This window comes from Argopecten irradians, chromosome 16 (assembly GCF_041381155.1).
Source record: "Argopecten irradians isolate NY chromosome 16, Ai_NY, whole genome shotgun sequence".
Classification (NCBI taxonomy): Eukaryota; Metazoa; Mollusca; class Bivalvia; order Pectinida; family Pectinidae; genus Argopecten; species Argopecten irradians.
In genome coordinates, this window is record NC_091149.1 from 14,287,747 (window position 1) to 14,310,286 (window position 22,540).

Here is a 22,540-nt window from a genome sequence, read left to right on the forward strand (position 1 = left end):
ATTGTAACCAAATCCTTTGGCCACAAACATCCTTGCGGGAGGGGGAACAGAACTTGCATAAATTTTGGCTCTGATCCCCCGGGGGCAGGAGGGGCGGGGCCCAATAGGGGAAATAGAGGTAAATCCTATAAATCGCTACTTGTCCTAGAGTTCTACATGGATTATAACCAAATTTGGCCACAAACATCCTTGGGGGAAGGGGAACAGAACTTGTATAAATTTTGGTTCTGGCCCCCTGGGGGCAGGAGGGATGGGGTCCAATAGGGGAAATAGAGGTAAATCCTTTAAATCGCTACTTGTCATAGAGTTCTGAATGGAATGTAACCAAGTTTGGCCACAAACATCCTTGGGGGAAGTGGAACAGAACTTGTATACATTTTGGCTCTGGTTCCCCTGGGGCAGGAGGGGCGGGGCCCAATAGGGAAAATAGAGGTAAATCCTTTAAATCGCTACTTGTTGGAGAGTTCTACATGGATTGCAACCAAATTTGGCCACAAACATCCTTGGGGGAAGCGGAACACAATTTGTATAAATTTTGGCTCTGGCCCCCCGGGGGCTGAGGGGGTGGGACCCAATAGGGGAAATAGAGCTAAATCCTTTAAACCGGTACTTGTCCTAGAGTTCTGCATGGATTGTAACCAAATTTGGCCACAAACATCCTTGGGAAAAGGGGAACATAATTTGTATAAATTTTGGCTCTGACACCCCGGGGGCAGGAGAGGTGGGCCCAATAGGGGAAATAGAGGTAAATTCTTTAAATCGCTACTAGTCATAGAGATTTGCATGGAATGTAACCATATTTGGCCATAAACATCCTTGGGGGAACGGGAACAGAATTTGTATAAATTTTGGCTCTGCCCCCCCCCCCCCCCCCCCCCCCTGTATTCAGAGCATTACTTTGCATTACAAACCAAGTGAGCGATACAGGCCCTCTGGGCCTCTTGTTCATTATTTTTGGAATGTCCCCTTAACATTAATATTCGCAATGAATTATTTCAAAACATCAACAAATACAATGATACACATAACCACATTAGTGTTGATACATTTTTATATGGATGCAATAATTGTGAATTTATATAAATAAACAAATGCTTAATGGTATTCATCATTTCATTGGAAAGTCTAAACGACTCAATATTTATAAAATTTAAGTATCTCTATTGACCGTAGGATCCAATTCCGAATATAGTATAATTCTTGATTCTGATTGAACCCAGTTGAACAATAATTCTGTGTTTGTGTGTTAATAAATCAATTTTTAAACAATTAGTTTGTGATTCTTTAAACTTTACTATAATAATTATTATTCTCACATAGCTAGCCATGTAAGATAGAGTTGTCCCATGAAAGACAGCTATGTAAGATAAATCTATCTTACATAGCTGTGACGTCACAATCGCCAAACAATCAGATGACGTCATATCAGCCAAAGTTGACGTCATTTTTTTCTTCTATTTCGATTGATTTGCCGGATTTATTTACCATTTCATTTGTTTAATTTGCATTTCAAACCGTTTTACCTAAGATTTCTTGTTTATATTTATTGATATAAACCAAACTTTGATGAGCTCTTTCGAATAGCGTTCTTATTTTTAAAATCGATCAATTATTTAAGAAGTTAAGATTTTGTCACAAAATGGCTGCCTCACCTTTCGTGCAAGTAACTCGACAAGCAATGTGAGAAAATAACTCTTTCATATGTAAATTATGTAGGATAGGACTATTCCACCCTCGGGTACAGAATTTTGGGTCAGAAACCTCGGCAAGCATCGGTTCTGACCCAAAATTCTGTACCCTCGGGTGGAATAGTTCTATCCTACATATGTACATATGAAAGAGTCATATAATAAATATCCAATTAACATACAGTTAGTAAATATATAAAATTATACACAAGTTCAGACATTATCAGATAGGATGGTTATGGCCTGTGCATCAATAATGCACAAGGACATTTGGTCAAAACACCGAACTGTTTGTCATTCTCATAAAAATGTTTAATTTCATATGTGTTTATTTCCTATACATAAGTTTGAAAATTACTATACATGTAAAAGTTTGTAATGTATGTGTTTGTAATGGTGTGCGTGTGAATGTATGTATCTATGTAATTTGTATATATAACCTAATAATTACCTTTTCTATGTTTTTGTTGATATATAATTATTCATTTCACATATTTTAACCTATAATCCACCCAGGGAAAGAATTTATATAGCCTTTGTCTGTTATTCGATCCTTTTGACTGCAGCATCATGTCAATAAAATTTGTTGAAATGAAAAAAAGAGGTTCTCCATTTATGTTGGCCTGTTATGGCCGCATCAATTTTGACTAGCACTGTGTAGAAATCTTTGACTTCACGGTTATTTTTCAATATCAATTTAAGGCTAAAAGGAATGATTGGTCAAAATAAGTTTTTATTTGTTATATTTATATTTTTCTGATACTTTGTAACATTAGATATAAGTCCATGCTACTGAAGATATTTACCTATTGCACTATGAATATTACAGAAAAAGTGTAAAAAAAATATTGGAGAAACAGTTGTTAGCAAGTATTGTATAGTGATGTTTCCCTTTTCTGAACCAAGATAGGTAAAAGCAGTTTTATTTCCTATAATAGGATATTTTGTTCCAAATTGGAATTTTGAGTACAGAGTATTCTTCCGCTTTTAATTGGTTTACCTTTGATCTTAATTTGGCAACGGTTTTTATGTTTCTTTTCACTGTATACAAAACACACAAATATCCGAGTAATTGGATATAAAATAATACAAATTATTTAAATGATTTGTGACGAGAATACGTAATCTCAATACAGAACATGTCAGTTGAAAGAATGTCATTCTGCTAAGTCATTATTTACATAATTGTTTATAATGACTTTGTGCCATTTCGTAAATACACATCCTATACAATGGGAGGCTTCCTACAATGACCCTGGATATTAGACGTGTCACGTACATAACGAAGCAACCTACCACTGCTTCACAACCCTTTATTTTATAATGAACTCTTCCTAGAGGTTCTTGACTCACAGAGAATCTACAACAAGATGGGCAAGAGGATCTGTATCGCTCACCTGTTTGCGATGTCAGGTAATGTTCTGAATACAGCTTCATTATTTCTTTTCTGAAGGAATTTGAATATCTATCTCTAATTCCACTATTAGGCCCCACGGTTTCTGCTCCAGAAGGTCAAAGCCAAAATTTATACAAATTCTGTTACCCTTCCCCTGAGGATGTTTCTGGGCCAAATTTGGTTACAAAGCAAGCAAAACAATATGGGTAGTAGCGATTTAAAGAATTTTAATCTATTTCCCCTATGGGACCCCGCCCCTCCTGCCCAAGGGAGCCAGAACCAAAATGTATTCAAACTCTATTCCCCTACCAACAAAGACATTTTTGGCCAAATGTTGTTACAAGCTATGCAGAACTCTATGAAAAATAGCGATTTATAGGATTTACGTCATATTTTCCCTATTGGGCCCCGCCTCTCCTGTCCCTGGGGGTCAGAGCCAAAAATTATACAAACTATTCCCTCCCCCAAAGATGTTTTTGGTCAAATTTGGTTTCAATCCACGCTGAACTCTATGACTTGTAGCGATTTAAGGGAAATGTTGAAGGACGGACGACGGACGCCGCGCAATGCCATTAGCTTATCGGCCCTTCGGACCAGGCCAGGAGAGCTAAAATCATGAGCGTAGATTAATTTGTTACAATGAAGATAAGAATGATAAGTACAATGACATTAATTATAATTAAATTAAAAAAACAAAAGATAAGAAAGCAAATCGTTATCTAAACTTAAATTCTTTCAATAATGTAAGCTTTCAAAAATTTCGATTTCTACGCTCGTTTATATATCGATATGTATGTTTATACAAAACATGGAATATTTGGGATTGGAAAATAAGCTTAAAGTTTATATACATTCCGTTACGGGTTTAATCCTTCCCTAATTGTTTTGTACGTTTTCACAATAATTTTAACTTCGGGATTTTTTAACACCAACTAAATATTCAGAAATTAAATGACGTTCCTAAAACCAATAGGCCAAATTATTCCAGGAATCGACGAACCGTGTAATTTTACTTCTACGAATATGGCTCATAGAGGAAATACTGATTCCAACATACGTGTTAGTATGACTTCACTTACGCTGATTGTAAGTAACTTTTCCCATCTTATCATCGTATCTACTCAACATCTTATCGTTTCATCAACACTGTGCAGACGTTTATACCATACAATCAAATTTTGTAATTTGTGGTTTTTAGTTCTTATTTGCCTATGTCTTACCCTAACCTTTTAAATGTAATAATTATTTATCTTCTATCTTTAAAACTACTGCATTACTTGTAGTTAAGTCGTAAATAACTTTAGTTGTTGATGGGCCGTAAAACTCAAACAAACAAATATTGTGCATGTAAGTATCCCCGTAGGTTATCGTGAAGCATCATACTTTATATCCTATGACCTTCCCATCTGGAATGAAGACATTTGAAAATAATTTATGTAGGATTGTTAGCACGTTGAATTCATTAAAGGTGCTCAGCCGCCGATGAATGGCATTTTTTCTCAATCAGAGACAGGAGCAGACGAATTAGTATTTTCTTCTGTTACAACAGTTACTTAAATTACACAATTACCACTATTTAAAAATTTGATCTTATTTCAATTCAAGATAAAAATATCAAGCATAATTAATTGCGTCCCGCAAAAACATGATCTGTCGTATGTGGAATTAAGTTCTGATTGTGCATGCACCAAAAGCAAAATGTATTATTTTATATGTAAATTTGTCTACATTAAACATATATATTACACGATTAAACATCAGCTATTGTTCAAATGATGGGTATCGTTTATGCTCTGTCGGCGGTGGAGCATCTTTAGAATAACACTTGGTAAGCCTTAATAACGTAAAATAAATTTCTCAAAAAAAGCGTTTCATGTCCTTGCAGCAAATTAGTTTAAACTCGGAGAAACCAAATACAAACCACTTATTTCATTTTTTATTTTTTTTTTGTGTGTGAACAAATTACAGCCAAAAGTTTAAAACTGGGACAGTAAGGGTAATGCAAATTAAAGTCGTTAAAATGATTTCAAAGTGCGGATTGCAGCCGCGTCATGAATATTTAAACATGAGCAATCTGATATATATTGCACCAAATGCAGAGAAGATAACATCATTTTGAACTACAAAGAAATCTTGCACCGCTAACGTGACAAGAATGTTACAAAACCAAAGGCTTGCCGACGGCTATTTAAAACATTTTTTGATCCCGAAGGCAGATTATCCTTATTCTTCATATCCACGTATGAAAGACCATTTTTCTCTCATACCTCGATGTTTTATTGCAATTTTACTACTATGATTTTCCATCGTTGATTATAAGTCTTCAATGCATGAAAATTCTGTAATAAGTGTGTGAAAAAAAATGTTAAAATTGTACCCCAATAGTATTTTGTTTAAAGCTATGAAAGAGTCTTATATTATTGCATGGGTAGCCATGCAATACAGCCTCAGGTGACTTATGTGTATATATTGGCCAAGACCAGCTAGTATTACACTTGTAGGTATGAGAGAATACATCATCTAAACATCAATGTCTGGTCCATAGTGTACCGCTAAGACATATAATACAGGATAATTCATATACACACAACACACCCAGTATCTAACATGAATCGATCTTCAATAGGTTTCTCATCAAAGGGAATATGATTAGTTTTCAAGTTTTAATGATATGTTTGTTTTATTACCTTAATACCCTTCTTTTAACATGGGAAAACCTGTAGACAGACGATGCCATATATTCAATATAAAGTCAGGTCATGACAAAAATTAAAAACCGCTCAAATTAAATTTACTCGTTTTTAGTTCAAATCGCGAGAATTTATACCCGAAAAATGACCGGGAATATAGTATTGTGTTTCCTGCTGTGTTAACAACTTGTGTCGCTTAAAGAATCAAGAACTGTAAACTTACTTTGTTTTGCGTGAGGCATACTTTTGTAATATTCGCGGACATAAATTTCCGTAAACTTATTTTCATGCGGATATCGTGGAATTTAGTAGCTGCGAAAGAAAGTTGGTTTACAACGACAATCAGAACGAAAGTATAAGATTATATTAAAGTTTTGATGTCAAGATATCATAAGGGATAAGAAAGACATTTATTATATTTTATTGATACACATAAAAGACAACATTCATGTTCGTCAACGGTGTTTCTTTCACCGCAACCGAATAAACAAATTATCCGAGTAAATTGATATCAAGCAATATATTTGTAAGTGATTTAAATGATTTGTTACGAGAATATAGTTGATCTTCAATCTGATTAAAATACAGATCCTTATTAACACTACGTTTGATAAGAGAATCTGAGAAAATCCCATTAGGGGTCATGTCCAGGTGACCTTTAAAAATGGCCAATCAAATTGCTACTTGCAAAATTTTGACAGTGAATTTCAGGGGACGAAATTGTTTGAAAAAAACTGTCAGAATTATTTTAGTTAATGTAGTCATCTCGCAAAAACTTATTACAATTATTACAATACACAGCTTATTGCGTATGTTAAATGGGACGAAATATCGTTTTCAATTGAACAAGTTGTAGAAAATGGAATTGATTCGAATTCCACGTGGTATAAAGGTCATCTGGACGTGACCCCCTATGGGATTTTCGTCAGATCCTCTATTTAACGGAGTGGTTATAAGGATGTGTATTTAAACCAGATTGGTTGATCTTTTGAGTTCAATCACAGGTGATTAGTTTACGATTTTGAACGATTTCCGGTCTTCTGAAAATTTAAATTTCTTTTCACGATAGTTCCCTAGATTGTTTTTGATTCCATGATTGTAAACAAAATCTGATAGTTTTTCAAAGGCGTCAGGGCTTGGTGCGACTCCAGCTAGCTTCGCAAACTCCTTGTCAAGTTGCCAGATCTGTTCATTCATCGAGAATAAATGCGGTTTATCACCTCTCTGTTTTCTTAACTCGAAATCATTGTCAATATCCTTCAGCATTTCTGTTTCAGAGGGAAGAATGGCATCGCCATCCAACACGCGAACCGCATATTTAGACATCATGTGTCCCATTCCAAAGTAGTGAACAAATTCTAATATCCCGACAAAGAACAAATTCGAATATTTGACATTGACAACGTGCTTGTATAAAGGTGTGACTTTGTCCCTGGTTGCTGTGATGACGTCATCACTCAGAAACGGAAAGCTGTATCGATATCCGGTGCATAAAAGCAACACATCCACTTCCGCTTCCGTGTCATCAAGGAACACAACCGTCTTCTGTGTCATCCGCTTAATTCCTGGCTTCTGAGTGACATTTTCGGGAAGAACAGATTCCAATCGATCTTTTATGTGGCTTAGAAAAATCTATTAAAAATTACAGGAGTAGATATTAAGGTGTTGTTTCACACAATATAAAAACGTGGGTTATAATAGCCGCACCATACAAAGAGAAAAGAAAATGTTTACTTAGTCTATTACATTGGCGTAAATGATAGGCCAAGCCACACAATTAACATTCTTAGTCATTGGAATTTCGCTTGTTTTCTAAAATTGTTTGTAAGGAACATTTTTGGCATATTTTTTTCAGCATTTACACAAAACTTACACAAGATTTCGTATATATACGTTATATCAACTTAGCTATGGTCAAGTAAGCATACTATCACTATCACTAAATATCACTAATTTAAACAGGTAATGACACTTTAACTTAACTTAACAGCGAAACACTGGAAAATGGTGAAATATTCCAGAGGGCAAAAAAAAAATCTAAATTCCCATACGAAATATCTCTTCCTTGAGTTTCGTGGGATGAACAATTCCTTGATAACTATAAAACATTATAGTATTCATGTATTTTAATAAGTTACCTGCTGTGCATGCGGAGCTATAGCGAACGTCAAATCCGTGCCAGAGAAAGCGGCTCCCAATATGACTATTCTTTTATCCGCAAACTTCTCAGGAATTCGATAGTTCTTGCTATGGATTATCTCACCTTGAAATTCTTCAACGCCGTCAATATCCGGTATGTATGGTGTGTGCTGATGGCTAAAGAAAGGGGAACATAATATACTGATAGCAATACAGAAAACATAAATTTACGAAAAGTTACGCCAACTCCTTCTCAAATAGAGCATGGATACAATGAAAAAACCTAAAGCAACATTTTGTTTAAAGATATTTTGTGATATAAAGAAGTGTATTTTTATCTGAGATTTGTTTCTGTGATATGTTTTCAAAATTCAAAAGTTTTTATGGATAACGTTTCCTTAATATTTATATTAGCGTCCATAATAAGTTACCTTCATTAATATATTACTTTTGTACGTTCAAGTTCCTGAGATTAAAAATGATATATAAAAGAAGACAAATCGTTAGATGTATTTCAAAAACACAAGATTGTGCCAAACAGAAAAATGTCTATTAAACAATTTATTTACCCAGTACAAACAAAAACTGCATCGAAGTCAGCTTGTTTGATCTCCTTGTCCCGAACGTCACGGTACGAGACAGTCCATTCGGGACACCTCTCATTAGTTTTCGGACTTATGTCGGTGACGTATGTATGTGTCTGCATTAAGAAACAAATATTCTAAATGTTGCGATTGAAAAACATCGTCTTTTAAAAAAACTATATAGACAATTATTCGATAAGTTAATAAAGTTCATATAAAGACACCGAATCATTTTTGAGCTATTAATTTTTTTAGAAATCTGACCCGAAGGGTCAGGATGACCTATAGTCGTCATGTTTCGTCCGTCGTCGTCCGCCGTGCGCCGTCCGCCGTGCGCCGTGCGCCGTCCGCCGTGCGCCGTGCGCCGTCCGCCGTGCGCCGTGCGTTAACTTTTCACATTTTGAACTTCTTCTAAAGTTCTACCAGTGCGATTTGGCTGAAACTTGCATGAAATGATCCTGACATGGTCCCGACAAAGTGTTGTTATTTTTTGGGTCGATCCGAAATCCAAGATGGCCGCCACAGCCGCCATCTTGAAAACACATTTTGAACTTCTTCTCAAGTTCTACCGGTGCGATTTGGCTGAAACTTGCATGAAATGATCCTGACATGGTCCCGACAAAGTGTTGTTACTTTTCGGGTCGATCCGAAATCCAAGATGGCCGCCACAGCCGCCATCTTGAAAACACATTTTGAACTTCTTCTCAAGTTCTACCGGTGCGATTTGGCTGAAACTTGCATGAAATGATCCTGACATGGTCCCGACAAAGTGTTGTTACTTTTCGCGCGATCCGAAAGCCAAGATGGCCGCCACAGCTGCCATCTTGAAAACACATTTTGAACTTCTTTCTCAAGTTCTACCGGTGCGATTTGGCTGAAACTTGCATGAAATGATCCTGACATGGTCCTGACAAAGTGTTGTTATTTTTTGGGTCGATCCGAAATCCAAGATGGCCGCCACAGCCGCCATCTTGAAAACACATTTTGAACTTCTTCTCAAGTTCTACCGGTGCGATTAGGCTGAAACTTGCATGAAATGATCCTGACATGGTCCCGACAAAGTGTTGTTACTTTTCGGGTCGATCCGAAATCCAAGATGGCCGCCACAGCCGCCATCTTGAAAACACATTTTGAACTTCTTCTCAAGTTCTACCGGTGCGATTTGGCTGAAACTTGCATGAAATGATCCTGACATGGTCCCGACAAAGTGTTGTTATTTTTCGGGTCAATCCGAAATCCAAGATGGCCGCCAAAGCCGCCATCTTGAAAGCACATTTTGAACTTCTTCTCAAGTTCTACCGGTGCGATTTGGCTGAAACTTGCATGAAATGATCCTGACATGGTCCCGACAAAGTGTTGTTATTTTTCGGGTCGATCCGAAATCCAAGATGGCCACCACAGCCGCCATCTTGAAAATACATTTTGAACTTCTTCTCAAGTTCTACCGGTGTAACCGGGCTGAAACTTGCATGAAATGATCCTGACATGGTCCCGACAAAGTGTTGTTATTTTTCGGGTCTATCCGAAATCCAAGATGGCCGCCACAGCCGCCATCTTGAAAACACATTTTGAACTTCTTCTCAAGTTCCACCGGTGCGATTTGGCTGAAACTTGCATGAAATGATCCTGACATGGTCCCGACAAAGTGTTGTTATTTTTTGGGTCGATCCGAAATCCAAGATGGCCGCCACAGCCGCCATCTTGAAAACACATTTTGAACTTCTTCTCAAGTTCTACCGGTGCGATTTGGCTGAAACTTGCATGAAATGATCCTGACATGGTCCCGACAAAGTGTTGTTATTTTTCGGGTCAATCCGAAATCCAAGATGGCCGCCAAAGCCGCCATCTTGAAAGCACATTTTGAACTTCTTCTCAAGTTCTACTGGTGCGATTTGGCTGAAACTTGCATGAAATGATCCTGACATGGTCCCGACAAAGTTGTTATTTTTCGGGTCGATCCGAAATCCAAGATGGCCGCCACAACCGCCATCTTGAAAACACATTTTGAACTTCTTCCCAAGTTCTACCGGTGCGATTTGGCTGAAACTTGCATGAAATGATCCTGACATGGTCCCGACAAAGTGTTGTTATTTTTTCGGGTCGATCCGAAATCCAAGATGGCCGCCACAGCCGCCATCTTGAAAACACATTTTGAACTTCTTCTCAAGTTCTACCTGTGCGATTTGGCTGAAACTTGCATGAAATGATCCTGACATGGTCCCGACAAAGTGTTGTTATTTTTCGGGTCGATCCGTAATCCAAGATGGCCGCCAAAGCCGTCATCTTGAAAACACATTTTGAACTTCTTCTCAAGTTCTACCAGTTTGATTTGGCTGAAACTTGCATGAAATGATCCTGACATGGTCCCGACAAAGTGTTGTTATTTTTCGGGTCAATCCGAAATCCAAGATGGCTGCCACAGCCGCCATCTTGAAAACACATTTTGAACTTCTTCTCAAGTTCTACCAGTGCGATTTGGCTGAAACTTGCATGAAATGATCCTGACATGGTCCCGACAAAGTGTTGTTACATCTCTGGTTGATCCCAAATCGAAGATGGCTACCATGGCACTATATCTAATTAACTTCCTACATGTTAAGGCCCTTTGGCCTCTTGTTTGAAAGAAAATTTGTTGAAAGAAATTGAAAATGATCCTGACATTGTCCTGACAAAGTGACACCATATGAAATTAAATTTACCATTGCCAAGGTAGTCAGATGACCGGTAAGGCCCTTTGGGCCTCTTGTTAAATTTGAATATGTCTTAATAAAAATTCACATCATGAAAGAAAAATTGTCCTTACTTGAATGTACTTTTCAAGATCATAGTGCTTGCAAAATCGCTTGATGTAATTGAAGACTTCCTCTCTGTGCAAATATGACGAGGATTTCTCCGGTTCTGTGTTCGGAAATCCTGGGAATTCCATCAATTGTCTTGGGAAGTTGCCTCTGCAAACATCAAAATTTTAAATGACAATTTATATAACACCTGGGAAACAAAAGGCAAATATCACAGAATTCTATCTATATATTGATTGTGACGTCATCAATTTGCGCTCCAAAGCAATGTAATATAATCGCACACATAGGAAACTCTATATGCATAAAATATGAGCTCACTTGGGGCGACATGATTCAGTGATATAGCACTATAAAATGGCAAGAGTTCCACAAGACAAGAAGACACAACACGAATATACCACAGTCCCGCAATCTCCCAAAACACACTTCATACACGCTACACATAGCATACATGGGAAGTCGTCCTTACATGCCCGTGACTGTTAATAGGACGTTAATTTAATCTAACGGGCCCGAGACAGGTACTGTTCTGACCGCTGCTATTTCTCTGGGTACTCCGGGTTACCTCCACCAACAAACCTGGCACGTCCTCAAATGACCATGTCTGTTAATATTAACTAATAAAATCTTAACCCAATTAATCAAATAAACAAACAAACGATAGAAAATAGTGAATTACAACGGTTTTACAACCAGCATATCTTCAGGTTGGGGGATATTCCAATTTATATCCATGTTTTATGACAGCAATGGTCGAAAACAATAAAATCGAATGTGTACTTGATCTGACAGACACAACCTTTCTAGAATTAATTACAGATCCTTTATTTGGCCCACCTCTTTGAACATCGAATGTATGGCACAAGCATTATATACAAATCAATCTGACGTCTATATGGTGTTTCAAAGCGTTTATGGTAGCAATCCTCACAGTTATTTATGACAAGTAGCGATTTAAATAAATGATGCTGGACGTCGGACATACAGCGAACATATTGATGCGTCTATATGAATTAGTTTACACGTCATTCGGGCCAGGTGGCATCGCCGTCCTTACATAACCATTGCTGTTAATAGGACATTAATTTAAGCAAACAAACAAGGTGACATCGACTAAGAATGTTACATTTAACAACTGCACTTACATTAGATCCCGGTACATACTAGAAAACACGTTCATCCCGAACTCATCCTTGTCCGCGTTCTCATTATACAGCCATACACCGCCTATATCACATCCTCTTTCAAAACACTTGATGATGTACTTCCTATCTGATGACAGTAAGTTCCTTATCGTAGCCAGACCAGAAATTCCGGCACCTATTACTGCAACGCGACGAGCTTGCTCCGACATGGCAATTTGTAATTTCTGTTCGGTGTCTTTCAGTAGGAAACTAATAAAGCGAAATTTCACTGATCCACTACTAAGCTGTGAGAGGTGCATAAGTTATGCTATACACATATAGTGCATCGAGACTGATTTATGTATGGTTACGTAATATTGATGTAAACTGGGTCAGGTGTACGTTTATTTTTGTGCCCATATCGTGTTTAGACTAAATTCCGTTTCGGAAATGTCATGTGTTATTCCTCAAAGTATCCCTGTATTAGACCATAACAAGTATATATTTGTTTGTTTGTTTGATTATTCAACGTCCTATTAACAACCAGGGTCATGTAAGGACGGCCTGCCGTGTATGCAGTGTGGATCATGTATAAAGTGTGTTTTGTGTGTTTTGGGAGACTTCGGTATGTTCGGGTTGTGTTTTCTTGTATAGTGGAACTCTTGCCCTTGTTACAATGATATACCATTAAAGCATGCCGCCGAAGACACCAAGCAACACACCCCACCAAGTCCGTGATAAGTGTTTTGGGAGACTGCGGTATAGTCATGTTGTGTCATATTGTATAATGGAACTGTTGCCCTTTTATAGTGATATATCACTGAAGCAAGCTGACGAAGACACCAAATCAACATACCCCACCCGGTCACATTATACTGACAACAGGCGAATCAGTCGTCCCACTCCCTTAATGCTGAGCGATAAGGCCAGTTTCCGTTAGGTAATCTCAATACAGAACATGTATTGGAAAGTTGAAGTGTGTCATATTTGCCCATGTCTTTACTTACATAGTTGTATATTTTCAGTTTGTGCCGTTTCGTAAATAGACATAGAAATGTATGAGGAATAGTATTGCACTTTACACCATCAACGTTCGCTAACCACTGGAGACAGAGCATAAATAATATTTATCATTTGGAAAATGTTTAATCGTAATACATATATAATAATTAATCGTAATACATATATAATAATTTGTTTTGCTTTTGTTGTCTGCGCTATCAGTACCCCATTCCATATCGGGCATAGTGTCGTGGGCTATTTTCGGGATGCAGTTAATAATTTTAAATACTTTTATATTGAGGTAAAATAAGAAGCTCAAACTTTTCAATGATGGTAATAGTGTAAAGTAAGTAACTTTTGTTACTGAAGAAAATACGTACTCTTCTGCTCGTGTTTTTAATAGATAAAATTGCCATTCGTAGGGGGTGTAGCATATTTGATATTAAGGTAATTCATTAACTTAAATATTTCATTCACATGATTTAATATTGTAAACAGGAGCAGATGAACTACTATATTTTTGCATTAACAAAATGAACTCACTAGACTTACACTATTACTATGATTAAAACGTTTGAGCTTCTTATTTCAAATCAAATTATGAATTGCATCCAGAAAAAAAAGGATGGCACTATGCCCCTATACACCGAAAGCAAAACGTGTTAGAGTATAAGTCATTATCCAGATAATAATTATTATGAATACTATGTCGGTGGTGAAGCAGATTTAAAGTTAGGGATTTATTTATGTTCTCTGTTATGCTTTCTTTTGAAATATTTTACGTTTATATGAAACGCATTCTTTTTTCAATGTAAATTATCCTATCAAAGTAATTTTGTCCTATACTTAAAGTCCAATTATGTTTTTATGAATGCTCTACAAACTAAACATCGATGATCCTTATGAATTTATCTTTACTTAATTTTGTTCAGATATGTACAGTTTCGACAAAAATGCATATTAAAAATATCTATAGATAGAACACGTAAATGTGTATGCCTGAATATAGCTTATGTGCATGAACGTACCCGGATGATCACCAGGATAATCCCAGCGACATCACGGGGAAATGTAGAACATGTTTATATTTATTCAATGTTTTACAATGTTTATCCTTATAAAACTGGCTCTTCTTTCCAAAATAAAAACACAAAACTTCAGTAGAACTGTAAACTCCATTCTGACGACTTTTAACACGCACTTGTACGCCAAAACTACAAAAGAGCGAAGTATTACCAAGTAGAGAAAAACACTCAGTTTCCTCTAAATCGAGCGCGTGTACCCGCTTCGCTCTTACCTGTGTAAAGTGCATTGTATGGTCTCGTGCAAAACTGTTTGTTTGCTTAATACTTACTTTAATGTTTAAAGAGACTCATTTATAGAAACGACAAAAATAAGATGACAATGCATTTGCGTCGTCTGTCAATATCTATCAGTTGACAAACATACCTTGGGTCAAAAGTTATACAAAGCGGTTCCCATATGTGATGTTTACCTACGTGTGGACTGTGGCACCAACAGACCGTAACAACGGAATCCCCAATCATTGCTACAATCCTGATTAACTACGACATTTTTAATTAAGAAATATCGCCATAAGGATATCAAATCTATCATTTTACGAAATGTGGTATTTTTTCCGATTAAATATATTACGAAAACATAATGGGACTTTAATGCAAACTGTACTGAATATCTTCTCATTATGCATAATAAAAAGATTTCAGCAAAATTTACACGAAAAATAAAACCAAAATTCGGGTCGTAAATTTACTCAGCAATTTTGCTACATTGATTCTTTTATTCATAATAAATACGTACTTTTTATCAAATTAACAAATGGGAAGGGGAGGCAACTGTTACTGAATACTGAAAGTTGGGGCATGAGATATATTTATGTAACATTACATAACTTTTCATTGTGGAGAAGTGTATACTTACATAAGATCTCTGTACATAATAGAAAACACGGGCATGCCGTACTCATCAGTATGTGTGTTTTCGTTATACAGCCATACACCACCCACATCACTTCCTCTTTCAAAACATGTCGGGATATACTTCCTTTCTGAATGCAATACATTCTTTAACGAAGCTAGACCTGAGATACATTCTTTAACGAAGCTAGACTTGAGATACCAGCACCTATCACTGCGACACGACGGCCTTTTTTCCGACATTGTGCTTAAAATCCGCTGTACGAAATGACGGTTTCACAAGAGGGAATGGCTCAGGTCAATGAACTACATGTATGTGACACGTGAAAAACACAGCGTGGTGCTTGATCAGTAATATCAGTTAATTAATGTCACGTAACAGTGGCAAAAAGTGGGTCATTTATATATTTACATTAGTCGCTATATATGCGTCTTAACTATCATACATTGTACATTTCGTCCCCGATTATATTTGTACTATGCTCCGTTTCATAAATACCTCCTATAATAGTTGCAAAATTATACTCTGTTTCGTAAATATACCCGTTTATATATATAATTATAACTATTTCTGTTTCGTTAATATCAAAACTATGCGCTGTTTCATAAATGTCCCTGATTATATATGAACTGTTGCCCGTTTCATAAATGTCACCATGCACGTCTGAACACAGTCCTGTTCGTACATGTCCCTGAGTATGTATGTAACTATATATGTCTCTGCATTTTATTATATATTACAAATATTACAGGATCATTAATATACACGCAGTACACCCAGTGTCTCGCATGTATCAATCTTCAATGGGTTTCTCATCAAAGAGAATAAGGTCTGTTTTTTAAAGTTATAACTTGTTTTATCACTTAAATAACCTTCTTTAAACATGAAAAAACCAATGTGACAGATGATGCCATATATTCAATATAAAGACATGTCACGAAAACTTGTACCGCTCAAATTCAGTTTCCTCATTTTTAGTTCAAATCTCACAAAATTTTACCTGCGAAAATTACCGTGTATATAGTATTATGTTTCCTGCTATGTTAACAACCTCTATCACATAACTGGTTCGTCCAGTCATGTTATGCGACCATGTCAGACACATAACACTAATAACACTATTATGACGTCACATTTAGATTTGACGTCATAATATCTGTATGACGTCGCATGATTGTTTCAGTAGACGGAAACGTCACATTCTAGCCTTATTTCTAATGTTTTCTATAGAGACGAAATTTAAAGTTTTGCTTATATTTCTATTTTAGATGCACCACCGCCGTCATCGCATAATCGACAAGTGGCATATCAAATTATTGAACTAGTTTGATAAATTACATTACATTGTCACTATTGTAAATTTGGCGAACATTGATCTCCGTGTTTACATACGGACTTCGGGACATTAAGTAGCCGCGAAAGAAAATTGGTTGACACTGCTGATATTACAACGCCAAACATATATATAAGATATGAAGCTCGGATTTAAAGATATCATAAGGAATGAAAAAGATATTGATTATATTTTATTGATGCACATAAAAGGCAACATTGATGTTCGGCAACGGTGTTAATATTTCTTTCAATGTACATAGAATATACAAGTTATCCGAGCATATGTGTAATTGATAATTGATATAAAACAATATTTATATTAGTGATTTAAATGATTTGTTACGAAAATTTAATTGATCTTTTGAGTTTAATTAATTTTCGATTATGAACGATTTTCCGTCTTCTGAAAATTTAAATTTCTTTTCGCGATAGGTTCCCAGATTGTTTTTGATTCCATGATTGATAACAAACTCTGCTAGTTTTTCAAAGACGTCAGGGCTTGGTGCGACTCCAGCTAGCTTCGCAAACTCCCTGTCAAGTTGCCAGGTCTGTTCATTCATCGAGAATAAATGCGGTTTATCACCTCTCTGTTTTCTTAACTCGAAATCATTGTCAATATCCTTCAGCATTTCTGTTTCAGAGGGAAGAATGGCATCGCCATCCAACACGCGAACCGCATATTTAGACATTATGTGTCCCAGTCCAAAGTGGTGAACTAATTCTAATATTCCGATAAAGAACAAATTTGAATATTTTGCATTGACAACGTGCTTGTATAAAGGTGTGACCTTGTCCCTGGTTGCAGTGATGACGTCATCACTTAGAAACGGAAAGCTGTATCGATATCCGGTGCATACAAGCAACGCATCCACTTCCGCTTCCGTGTCATCAAGGAACATAACCGTCTTCTGTTTCATCCGCTTAATTCCTGGCTTCTGAGAGACATTTTCGGGTAGAACAGATTCCAGACGATCTTGGTTGTGGCTTAGGAAAATCTGTTAAAATACAGGAATATATATTAAGGTGTTTTACACAATACAAAAAAATCTAGGGAATACTAGCCGCAGCATACAGAAAGAAAAGAAAACATTTCTGTAGCTTGATCGGCTATTAGATCGGCGCACATGATAGGCCATGTGCCACACAAGTAACGCTCTTAGTTACTGGATTTTTTTTTCTTATTTTCTTAAATTGTTTGTTGTCAAGATATAACATAGTTTTGTTTTGTTTGTGAAATATTGATAACTTTAGTACAGGTGTTTTTTTAGGAATTTAAATTTACCGCTGTAAAGTATTCCCTGTTGGATAAATTGTATACCCGTTCTGTGGAGTTTACCTGTAGGAAGCCGGGTGAGCATTTTTAGTCAATCAGAATTAAGCAAGCCCAATCTCCGGGCAGTGTAAAAAACAATTTATACTCATGGGCGACATGCTGCATTGTTTCGGCACAATGTTGGTTCGGAAGAACAGGTTTTTTTTATTGTTCACCTTTGAAATATGAGTTCACACTATGTAACACCATTATAACATTGCATATTCATGCATTTTGAATGTCAGTCGATAATATGGGAATATTTTGATATGTTATGTGTAGACACTCGAGCACGTGGGTGAAATTTATGAAGGTAAATATACTTCACTTTTCTGTAGAATTATTTTACTATGGTATTCAACGTTCACTTAGTTATATAAGATTACTCTTTGACGTTTTGCAGCCGTTACGGTAAAACATTTCGATACTTTGTATATTGTGTAAACTCAGTGGAAACCGTAAAGTCACGAAAGTAAGTTTTAATTTCCTGTGTCACCGGAAGCTTCTGCAAATATTTAAACAAATATTTGAGTGATAGTCAAGGTTAAATTTTGGTCTGACCGACTCCAGAAAAACAGTATCATGGGGAAGAACAGTGGTAGTGATCTGACCAGGATATCTGACTATGGCGTAGCAGTAATCGATGGGCGATGACCTGTAGAACCAAGGCATTATGAGGGCACGTCTATTGCTGACCACACCAACCATCCCCCGCGGCTCATCTTCATGCGGAACATCAACGCAGAGGTTATACATCCGGGATTCTCGCGCCGAAACTGGCTCATCTTGATGGAATACGGTAACACACTACAGTGGCTCCCATATGTGATAAACTGAACTGAACTGTGTAATGTGAAATGTGTATTATTTTTGTTTGTTTGTTTGATTAATTAACGTCCTATTAACAACTATGGTTAGGTAAGGACGGCCTCCCATGTATGCGGTATGTTGCGTGTATGTTGTGCGAGGTGCGTGTTATGGGAGACTGCGGTATATTCGTGTTGTGTCTTCTTGTATGGTGGAACTCTTGCCCTTGTTACAATGATATACTATTGAAGCATGCCGCCGAAGACACCAAACAACACACCCCAGCCGGTCACATTATAATGACAACGGGCGAACCAGTCGTCACACTCCTTGTATGCTGAGCGCTAAGCAGGAGCAGAAACTACCCCTTTTATGGACTTTGGTGTGTCTCGGCCAGGCGACAGAACCCAAAGCCTTCCTCACAGGGGCGAACACTCAACTCAAGGCCAAAAGTGAGGCGGTGCCAAGGGAGGCAATAGGAAAGATCAAGTTAGTTAGGAAGAAGAGAAAAGAAAAGATCCTAAATTTAGTCGCTTTTTACGATAATGCAATAGGGACAGCAGGTACAATTTTAACGCCCTACCTGCAGGGCCAGCAATGTGTATTAATACAGAGGATTATAACTTCTTGAAGAGACACTAAACTCTCATTGTATGGTGACACTTTGGTTAAACTAGTCTTTATTTTAGTCTTGAGTGTAGGACAGAATGTTTGATTTATTAACGTACTATTAACAGCTATGGTCATGTAAGGACGGCCTCCCATGTATGCGGTGTGTTGCGTGTATGTTGTGCGAGGTGAATGTACTGGGAGACTGCGGTATGTTCGTGTTGTGTCTTCTTGTATAGTGGAACTGTTGCCCTTTTTATAGTGCTATATCACTGAAGCATGCTGCCGAAGACACCAAACAACACACCCCACCCGTTGTAGGGAATTATATTCTATTCACTAATAGAGAATGGAATACTGCGTGAACTTGCAGGAATGTAAAGATAATTGCATTAAGTCTTTATCTAGTCAAGTCCATTCAGATATGCAGTATAGTAATCCTCAGTAGCCACAGCAGCTGGTATTGTTATTTATCTTATCTGGCTGGTGGTTACTTGGAAGAATGTCTGATATTATGTAATTTTACTGATGTTGTTTAGTTTTATAAAAAATGGTGTTTGAAATTTATTTTCGTGTTCTAGTATTCTACTCAATAAGTCGCACCAGGCCTTCGGTTAACTCTACTTTTGTAATGTACATTTTAGTTTTATTTTGGCAGCATTTACACGAAAATTACACAAGAATTGGCATATACACGTTATATCAATTTCAATATGGTCAAGTAGGCATACAAAATATCACTATTTTAAACAGGGAATAATATTTTGCGTACCTTCATAATTTCAGCGATATACTATGAATTAAATGGTGAAATATACATATGCATCACCAGAGGGCAAGAAAACTAACTGAATTCCCATACAAAATAACTCTTCCTCGAGTTTCGCAGGATGGAAAAGGACAATTCCTGGTTGAATATAAAACATATATAGTATTCATGTATTATTAGTGAGTTACCTGCGGTGCATACGGAGCTAAAGCGAACGACAAGTCCGTGCCAGAGAAACCAGCACCCAATATCACTATTCTCTCGTTGGCAAACTTCTCAGGAATTCGATAGTTCTTGCTGTGGATTATCTCCCCTTGAAACTGTTCAACGCCGTCAATATCCGGTATGTATGGTGTGTGCTGATGGCTGAAGAAAAAGGAATATAATTCACTTGTCATTACAAAAGTCGTTAAGGAATTTTAAGCTGCGTCGTAAGGGAATAACTAACCGTTTGCTTGGCATCTTAATAACAGCGTCTGCCATACCAGCACCGTGAGAACTAGTCCACTAAAACTGACCATAATCGCAGACTGATTAGTCAGAATTTTGAGCCTGCGATTATGGTCAATTTTAGCGGACTAAGAGAGAACGCTTCAAACGGATGCATCGACAAGAAAAGAAGAGAAGAAAGAATGTACGTAGAAGAGTGGTTAAATCTCCCCGACTACGCTCACACAAGGTCTTTCAGATACAGAGCAAGGAGAGGAACATTATTATGATAACTTTAAAAGACAGAATACAAATAGGAATTTCAGGAGAGTTACAAAAGTTCCTTTACAAACAGAGCAAGTATATTAATAGAAATGACACACTAAACTACGTGAGGCAACACTTAGTTTAAAAGGCTGAGGCACATACATTCGATCTTTGCATTTATAATGAAGTCTTTTTTCATTTCTGATACCTCTTCATCAAATTACCAGAAGTCATTAATGCCAGGGATTCTTATCATTATTGTTTAATTATTTTGCTCCAAAGGCGCCCAACATCTAGTTACATGAAGTGATATTCAGCGTTCTAATCCTTGTGTTTTTGAATAAGTGGTAAAGCCAGAAATATCGTTAGGTATATTTCATTAAATCAGTTACCCAGTACAGACAAAAACTGCATCGAAGTCAGCTTGTTTGACCTCCTTGTCCCGAACGTCACGGTACGAGACAGTCCATTCGGGACACCTCTCATTAGTTTTCGGACTTATGTCGGTGACGTATGTATGTGTCTGCATAAAGAAACACATATTCTAAATGTTGCGATTGGTTTGAAAACTTTGTCTTAAAAACACCTATTCTGACATATATTTAATAAGTTAATTAAGTTCATATTAAGTAATACATGTAACATGTTATATTAGATCAAACGAGGCCTATTAATTTTCAAAGAAACTCGAAAATGGCTATGATAAAAGTCATTTTAGTCAATGAAAGGTAATTTTCCTTACTTGAATGTACTTTCGAAGATCATAGTGCTCGCAAAATCGCTTAATGTAATTGAAGACTTCCTCTCTGTGCATATATGACGAGGATTTCTTCGGTTCTGTGTTCGGGAATCCTGGATATTCCATCAACTCTCTTGGGAAGTTGCATCTGTAAGCATCGAATTTTAAATAACAATTAATAAAACACAAGAGGCATATATTATTTTCCAAGTCTTAGTATATCACAGAATTATAAATACAGATATTAATTGTGACGTTATCAATTTGTGAGCGAAAGTGTCGTCAGAAAAGGCATACACATATTACGTAATTTAATCACTTTATCATCATAAATTCAATCTGATGATGGTATGCATAGGTATAGTGTGAATGGTAATCACTTTTAGACTCAACTATGATATATTTAGATAGGAAGAGTAATCACAACAGTTTTAAAGATAGTCTGGATTTGTTGATGTGACGACATGAACTTCAGAGAAGTCAGTTTTCAGAGATAACGACAGTAATGGCGTTTCAATGTATTCCTGTACTTTGTAATGACGGAATAACTCAGACACAAAATAGTTCGAGCTCGGGGTAGGTAGACTCCAAATTATATCCATTTAAGCTATGGGGTAGGAGGGTCCCACATGCACCCCCCTCCAAACCTCCAAACCAATATTTTTCTGAACCCTTATGACCCAATGATCACAAATCAAACTGTTAACATTGCGTAAGTTCGGATGAACTATCGGTTATGACGTCATTAAGATGGCCGCCATCTCGAATTTCACTGAAAAATAGTCATAACATTGACATTTTTCAACTGAAGTAGACAAATGAGGTATCAAAATGACCACAATAGAACAACAAATACATGTCAGGACCAAATAATCCAATATATGTAGTGATTTGAACGCAGGAAATGAAAA

The 22,540-nt window shown here is 36.8% G+C and overlaps 2 protein-coding genes across 3 annotated transcripts; both read right to left on the reverse strand.

Annotated features, from left to right (window-relative positions):
- Positions 1–6,179: 6,179 nt before the first annotated feature.
- LOC138310695 (senecionine N-oxygenase-like) lies at positions 6,180–15,525 on the reverse strand. Of its 2 annotated transcripts, none has more exons than XM_069252025.1 (5): positions 15,366–15,525; positions 11,301–11,445; positions 8,483–8,613; positions 7,913–8,090; positions 6,180–7,406 (listed from the first exon to the last, which is right to left on the reverse strand). In XM_069252025.1, the coding sequence occupies exons 1-5, from the start codon at positions 15,398–15,400 to the stop codon at positions 6,783–6,785; spliced, it is 1,113 nt and encodes a 370-aa protein (XP_069108126.1). In that variant the 5' UTR covers positions 15,401–15,525; the 3' UTR covers positions 6,180–6,782. The 2 variants fall into 2 exon arrangements, with proteins under 2 accessions (XP_069108126.1, XP_069108124.1); XM_069252023.1 differs by lacking the exon at positions 15,366–15,525 and adding an exon at positions 12,444–12,766.
- Positions 15,526–16,876: 1,351 nt separating this feature from the next.
- On the reverse strand, positions 16,877–21,810 carry LOC138310755 (uncharacterized). The gene is made up of 4 exons (XM_069252094.1): positions 21,633–21,810; positions 21,283–21,413; positions 20,383–20,560; positions 16,877–17,692 (listed from the first exon to the last, which is right to left on the reverse strand). Exons 1-4 carry the CDS (start codon positions 21,753–21,755, stop codon positions 17,069–17,071), a joined length of 1,056 nt encoding a protein of 351 aa, XP_069108195.1. The 5' UTR covers positions 21,756–21,810; the 3' UTR covers positions 16,877–17,068.
- Between the last annotated feature and the right edge of the window lie 730 nt (positions 21,811–22,540).